The sequence below is a fragment of the Trachinotus anak genome, unplaced genomic scaffold (assembly GCF_046630095.1).
Source record: "Trachinotus anak isolate AG129_WGS33_773 ecotype Australia unplaced genomic scaffold, CSIRO_AGI_Tana_v1 ptg000021l, whole genome shotgun sequence".
Taxonomy (NCBI): Eukaryota; Metazoa; Chordata; class Actinopteri; order Carangiformes; family Carangidae; genus Trachinotus; species Trachinotus anak.
The window spans coordinates 7479671-7487500 of NW_027273872.1; the positions used below are offsets into that span (position 1 = coordinate 7479671).

General features: G+C 38.7%; 1 protein-coding gene across 7 annotated transcripts in view; it reads left to right on the plus strand.

The window, feature by feature from the left end:
• gria2b (glutamate receptor, ionotropic, AMPA 2b) overlaps nucleotides 1-7830 on the plus strand; it is a 47973-nt gene that overhangs the window by 32902 nt on the left and 7241 nt on the right. For all 7 annotated transcript variants that reach the window (XR_011684481.1, XR_011684480.1, XM_071457647.1 and 4 more), the window contains exons 5-11: nucleotides 251-304; nucleotides 417-575; nucleotides 1957-2124; nucleotides 5378-5482; nucleotides 5579-5686; nucleotides 5922-6128; nucleotides 6239-6606. Coding sequence is in view for 5 of the 7 variants with exons in the window: in XM_071457647.1 (XP_071313748.1) it covers nucleotides 251-304; nucleotides 417-575; nucleotides 1957-2124; nucleotides 5378-5482; nucleotides 5579-5686; nucleotides 5922-6128; nucleotides 6239-6606 (1169 nt within the window). In the remaining 2 variants the exon portion in view is untranslated. The remainder of the gene's footprint in view (nucleotides 1-250; nucleotides 305-416; nucleotides 576-1956; nucleotides 2125-5377; nucleotides 5483-5578; nucleotides 5687-5921; nucleotides 6129-6238; nucleotides 6607-7830) is intronic.

Here is a 7830-nt window from a genome sequence, read left to right on the forward strand (position 1 = left end):
CTGTGTCTAATAGTATTTGTGCCTGCGGCTATTATCTGGTGATAATAGCCTGGACTGTCACCCATGTTTGGCATGAGAGTGACAAATTATAATGTCAGGATATAATGATAGTGTTTTATTTCTAACTGTCACACTCCAGGTCTATAAAAGTGTTACAGTGAAAGTCAAAATCATATAGAAGTCAAACTTGCCTGAGACTATTTATTTTTTCTTATAAGTCTTTATATTTGTTTATCTCATAACTCTGCAGGTCATCACAATTGGCAGACATGTTAAAGGTTACCACTACATTATAGCCAATCTGGTAAGTGTAATCTACTAAGGCACTTATTATGGATTCTATTAAATTAAATTCTATTTGCTGTTATGCACCAATCATAGAGACAATAATTGGGTTTTTGTTTTCATGTTTTCAGGGCTTCGTTGATGGAGATCTATCCAAAATCCAGTATGGTGGTGCCAATGTGTCAGGCTTTCAGATTGTTGACTTTGATGATCCTTTGGTATCCAAGTTTGACCAGAGATGGGAAGCCCTGGAAGAAAAGGAGTATCCTGGTGCTGACAGTAAAATAAGGGTGAGTTTAATCATGTACATGTTCCTGAGTGCATGTATAGATTCTTACACACACTTAAGGAGTCTAGTTCTTTATTTATATTTATTTGTGGTGTGGGATTGGTTGAAAATGTCTTTGAAAGCACTTAAATGTGCCTGAGTTGCTTTAATGTGTTGTTAATGTGTGAAATTGTTTAATTAGGACAAGATGCCTAAATACCAGGCAGGATAATGAGCAGGAGAAGTTGTGTTTGTGTGTGTGGTTTACAACTTCAAAGGTGGACACTTCAAAGTGGCTGATATTGGTCATCTTCATTTGTTCGATGGCTGAATTTAAAGTAAGAATTTAAAGTAAAAGCCTCTTTTGTCAACAAATTATTCAAGTTGATTGAGGCAAGGTTGCACTCCAGATCTATGGATTGACGTGAGGCACAGAATTCACTGTTCCAGTCTAGATCGCCTCAAACCATCACTGAATGGTAGACGCACGGCTGATATTGAGACAGGTCACACAGCCATCTGCAGTGGAGCAAAAAAGCATCTCATTCCTGCTAATTGAGACCCCATAGATTTGTTTTTTGCCCTGATGGATTTCAGTTGCTGGGAAATATCACCCCTGTTTACCCAGTCATGAGTAATATGATAATAGTATATAGTAGTAATAATCATAATAATGACAGTGATGTGTCTCATCAGTGTTCAGAGTTTTGCCTCTCTCAACCCTCCTGTGACCTTTGATATAAAACGGTCTTTAACCAGGTGCACTGTGCTGTCTGCCAATGATTTCTTGACAATTGAAGTTCAAATATTTACTTTTGTTGCTGATTTTAGGAAAAGACTACCTATTAAGTTGCAAAGAAAATCTGGAAAAAGTTACAATGATGTCACTGGGATGTCACTGGCCTGAGAGATACAGATGGTGCAGGGAAGTACAGAGGAAAAAGACACTGTTGGATTTTGTCGTTGGCTGTTGAGTTCCTGATGGAGATGTAAATCTTTGAAGAGTGGGCCACAAATATATGGTTCAATTTAAAAAAAAAAAAAAAAAAAAAAAGCCTACCTAATTTACTAAAACAGCAAATATAACTCAATAAGGAGTAAATTGTACTTCCCCTGGTGACTTTTTACAGCTGTGGATTTGATGCTGTAGTAACTAATTACAGGACAGTGTATGTGAGTCAAACTTAAAAGTAAAGTGCAGTGCCTGTGTTTACAGTGAAGAAACATCTAACCCAGATTTAGAATGTCACCAGATTTATCCTAAAGAATTGGACCAGGTTTACTGTACTTGGGTGAGGATTAATGTTATTATCAGGGGTTAAGTTTGAGAGACTGAGAGGAAAAAGATTCCTACATTTATGGCAACCCAATCTCCATAATATTTTCCCATTGTCTTGTTGTAGTACACATCTGCGTTGACCTACGACGCCGTGCAAGTGATGACAGAGGCTTTCCGATACCTGCATAAACAGCGCATCGACTTCACCAGGAGGGCCAACAATGGCGACTGCCTGGCCAACCCTGCAGTACCCTGGGCTCAGGGAGTGGAGATAGAGCGAGCATTGAAACAGGTAACACACAGAACATAAACAGATCCTTTTGTTGGCAAGGATTTGTTACCAGGGTAACAGAAGATCTCCCTTAAGAAATACACAAACACCCACAAAGGCAGAGTGCACATCACAGAGATTGATTAAAGACTGATGTTTTTGCTATGCACGTGCATGCACACGGTTACACTGACAGCTGATCCTCAGACGGGAAACAGAGGCCTACACACAAACTGTCCTCTGAGCTTTGATGCAAGAAAAGATTAGCTTCACTCCTGCTGAGAAATGAAGCTTGACAGCAAAAGTGAAGCCAAAGTGGATTTTTTTTCTATCTTTGAGGTTTTTTTGGTGTGTAGCCGCAGATTTTGAAGTTGGAATACAAGTCAACATTGAAGTAAAGCGAAGTGAAGCCTTTAAAGCCAAGAGCAACTGATAGCAGATATCAATATAATCTCTGACCTTCAGGTGTTTTTATTCAGAAAACATTTACTTTATCTGAAATTACATAATGGGCACCACCTTCAGTATCTGAATAGATAACCCCAAAGAAAAAGTACCCATTAAATATGCGAAACATACTTAAAAAAAAAAAACTGCCCATGGTGTTGCACAAAAGGTTTAGGGTCATCATCTTGGATTTCCATAAGAGCAATAAACCAACTAACAAGATGCTCAAAGGTGCAGTCCTAATAGCCCTTACCTCTCCAAGGTTCCCTTCGAGTGAGGAATATGTGTGTTTCCATAAGATGCAGACTTTATATTTTGTTAGCTCTTCCTGAACGGCCGAGTAAACTCATCAAAGGCTTCTGTTATTGCTCGCCTTTCTAATGAAGTTGGTGCCATGGTTAAAGATTATTTCAAAGTGGGCTCCACGCTGAGCTACAAAGCAGCAGAAAGTCTTGAGGAAACTATTGGTGTCCAGATTGGACAAGATCACAGCATTGACATTCAGTGCAGTAAAATGTTTGAAAAACATTTCCCATCTCTGCTCTTGTCAACAGACAACTTCAATGATTTTCTACAGGCAGATAAATCAGACTTCTAATCAATGCTGACTGAATAATTTGGCTCTATACCTGACAATCTAAGTCTAATCTGGGTGGGCGGCAGACTACACAAAAGTGAGATCTGTATTGTAGAGTAAAAATATTTATCCCATAATACTAGACCGTAAAGGCCAGATGCCGACACCCCTGATTGAGAATTATGATGACAGACTACACTATTCTAATGCTGAGGAACTATTCCTTCCTGGCACCGGATGTCAATATAACGTCAGAAGGATGTTTTATTATAAACACTCTAACGTCAGACTGACGTTAAATTTTGGTTGGAAATGAAATTCGGGTCAACGTCCAAGCTCAACATTCACTAACTGACATTGTCATGTTAAGTAGAGGTTAGGCTTTGCTCATGACTAGAATGGCGATATTTTTGTGTCAAGATTACCTTGAGATTTGACGTTTGGAAGACGTTGGATTTTGGTTACTTAACTACACAACCTAAAAATAACAAAATATCAACATTAGCTGTCGTCAGTATTCTACGACAAATGAACATTGGCATTAAACGTTGTTCTGACACTGAATTTTGGTCACCCGACACTACAACCTACATTCAGCCAAACACCAACATCAAATGATGTCAGTGGCCAGCTGGGTTCGATCTCAGGTGGAAGAAGAGCAGTGAAAAAATAAGAGCATGTCATGTCTAGACTGAAAAAAAATCTAAACAAATGATTTTCTCAGTGGGAAGCTTACATATGTCTGGCTCACATCTTACTTACTAGTTTCTTAGCAGACCACACAGACAGCAAATTAAACTGGCATTTAGCTAAGTGTTTTGTCATGTTTATATGAAAATGAAAGGAAGGCTTTATCCCATCCACTGGTTTTAAGCTTTTCTACTGATCAAGTTACTGGCAGTTAAGTACCAATAACCATTATTACCAATAGGTTTGGGGAGAACAAGACAGCTTGCCAGAATGTGAACAATAGTTTCAAAATATTGCTTAAAAATATTTCTGAGAAATAAAATCCAGTCACTACTTTTGTTCAGCCTTAAGTATATATCCAATGTGTTTTGTTAGAAACACTGCTTTTAAACTTAACTGTGTTTACATGAACTCCACGGGATACCTGTAAGCCTCCTTCTGGCTCTTCCTGCCATGGCCCTTCTGTTATTTAGATTGGCTGCCAATAAGAGAAGAGATGAAGAACCTCTTTCAAGTGTCTCAACACAACACTGTTTGTCTTCTCTCCAATTTGGACACCAGTAGATTCCTGATGTCTTTCCGGTGCTCTGAAGCTCAGCATGATTTGGGATCATGACACTAACTTTGTAGAAGAGGGGAGAATAACAGGAAGCAGAGTACACTTATCAGGGAGCAAACTTGGGGAAGCAGGATGGGGCCATCAAAACCGCACCATGGATGATCTTAGACAAACTGTCTGTGGAGATTTTTTAAGGACAAAATATCCAGCACCTTTAATACTTTCATTTACCTTCACTGAATCCAACCCATTATCTCCCAGTCATCTCCTGATGGCATGGTGAGAAGCAGCTCTTCTTTGTGGATCATATGCATGTCCGCCCCACCTAGCCAGCAGACACTGGCAATATAGCCACAAAGCCTTTGATCAATATTAGATAAGCTGTCTCAGACATTAAATACCAGCACTTCAATCATGACAAAAATGTCAATTGAAAACACCAAATACAGTTGTTATGCTTAAGATCATCCATATCCATGGTGCCTAATGGCTGTTAGAAAGGGTTCAGAGACTTCTCCCAGGATCAGAGATTCAAGGCAGAGATTCAGATAAAAGGAAAAAGCTATGTGCATCCTGCTGCTTGGTTAATTGCTCTGAAGGAAATCTAAGATGATCTTTAGCTGGAAAATAGCATGTTTTAAGTGATTACCTCACTTTATAACAATTGACATCCATTAAACCTCCAGGTTAAAATACTCTCACAAATCTTTCATCAATCACCCTGTCCTGTCATTGCACCTGTACAACTCAATTAGTACCAGGGTCCCCATTGTAGCAGGTTGTATTCGCTAGGGACAGAGGTAGAATTAATGACAGTTCAAGATCATGGAAAATCTTTTTAGTTCTTAAAATTGTAAAAATTGTCTTCTTCCACATTAACTCACATCCAACTGCCTGTTTCGATCGAACGCAGTATGATGACTTATGCAGGACATGTCAAAATGTTGTGAAAGGCAGGTTGAAGATGCCATATTGTGACAGTTTGATTTTGTGCTTCTAAGGTGCGCGTTGAAGGCCTGACAGGAAACATCCAGTTTGATCAACATGGAAAGAGAGTCAACTACTCAGTGAATGTAATGGAATTAAAGAGTAATGGTCCAGTAAAGGTAAGCATACGAGGGCAATAAACCAATGAACAGCACTTTTAGCCCTCAATATAAGCAGTGTACATATTGTCCTCATGGCTTTTTTTTCCCCATCAGATTGGATACTGGAATGAGGTGGACAAAATGGCTGTAACCAAATCTGATGTCTTTTCAAATGAATCAACAGGAATGGAGAACAAAACTGTTATTGTCACCACCATCTTGGTAAATATTGTAATGTATGACTGCATGATTAACCACTACTGTATGCAACCAGAATAAAACCATATATACCAATATCTTCTTGAGGGCGTGCTTTGTTCAAGACCAGAACCCTCATGTATTCATAATGACCTGTCAGCCCTGTGTGAAACCTTTGTCTTTGAAGCTACTTTTTGCATTGTTATTCAAACCTCTTGTGCTGAACAGTGTTTTCTGTTTTTTTGTGTCTGTCCTTCAGGAAGCTCCGTATGTAATGCTGAAAAAGAACGCTGACCTTTTTGTAGACAATGAACGCTACGAGGGTTACTGTGTAGATCTGGCTGCAGAGATAGCGAAGCACTGCGGCTTCAAATATCAACTGAAAATAGTGGGGGATGGGAAATATGGAGCCAGAGATGCAGAGACCAAAATCTGGAACGGGATGGTTGGAGAGTTAGTGTATGGGGTGAGTTTCATTTTATATATAAAATGAAATAAATCATTTTAACTCAGTTTCTGAGTTCATTCTGAAATCTTTGGTCCTGTTTTGTTTGTGTTTGTCGTTTGGTTTGATAGAAAGCAGACATTGCCGTGGCTCCTCTGACAATCACTTTGGTACGAGAGGAGGTGATTGACTTCTCAAAGCCCTTCATGTCTCTGGGAATCTCCATCATGATCAAGAAGCCTCAAAAATCCAAACCAGGAGTCTTCTCTTTCCTGGATCCACTTGCCTATGAGATCTGGATGTGTATCGTCTTTGCCTATATTGGGGTCAGTGTGGTGCTGTTCCTTGTCAGCCGCTTCAGCCCGTACGAGTGGCACACTGAGGAATATGAGGACGGGCAAATCCAGACCAATGAGTCGACCAACGAGTTTGGCATATTCAACAGCCTCTGGTTCTCTCTGGGAGCCTTCATGAGACAGGGCTGCGACATCTCACCAAGGTATGTCAGAAAAATCAACAACTGCTGTGATTAAATGAGCCAAGAATAACTGGTGACTTCATGCGTTTATACTCGATATGTAAATGTGCTTCATTACATTTCACAGTAACTGCTTAAAGAGATTTCCACCTCAGTATCCCAGTATCTATTTGATGGAATAGGATCAATGGACAGGCAGGATAATTGACTTTGTTAATTCCTTGACATTTTTATCAACAAGTGCAAATTTCAATTGTCCTAAAGCTGATCTCTAAAACAAATGACTGCCAGACACAGCTGTGTGCTTTTACAAATTAATGCTAACAAACTAATGTTAGCATGGTAATTACATGCAAACATAAGCACATCATACTAACACACTTAATTTAAGCATATTACCATGCTATCATGATAAATGCCGGCATTGTAACATCCAGTTGTTTTCATGTTACGTTTTTAATGCATGTTGACTATATGTTCACAACCTAACATTAGCACCTTGGCACAGTAACATTAGCTACTGATGAAGACCACATAGACTGGTGAAACTTGAGCCCACGTTTAACAGTGCAGCTGATCCTAAAATGGCCACTGTACATTAATTTAACAGTTTTGACTCAGCAATACAATATTGTCTTTTTTCTGCTGCCAACAAGAAGACAACATTTTTTGCTCATTACTGAGTCAAACTGTAAATAGTTGTGATTCCAGCATTCAGCTATTCAACACTTTGTTTTCTGGTGGGTTACAACCAGCAGTGCTATAGACTTTGAGTCTTAGTTGTAATTTAGGCAAATTAGTAGATTTTGCCCTGTATGCAAGGTTAGTGTTGGCAGGAGCAGTCCGGCCATTTAATAATGAATCTATCACTGGCTAAAAAGTGTTGCCATATCTGTAGATTTACTCTTACATTTATTAAGGGAATGAAATAAATGGTTCTATTACTTGAATTAAACTTGTTTGCATATAGATTGAATAACTTGAGTGTAATTTGCTTCACAGAGATGAATGAACATGACTTGACCTGTCTTTTACATCTCAATGATGTGGGGGGTGTCAACATGTCTCTGTTATATATATATATATATATATATATATATATATATATATATATATATAAAAATACTGTTATATTACTTTAATTGTTGTTGTGGTCTCTGTCACATCACAGAGGCACACTATACTATAAACAAATCAGGATGACTTATAAAAATCTGAAGGAAACATGTTGCAATTCATGGTGAA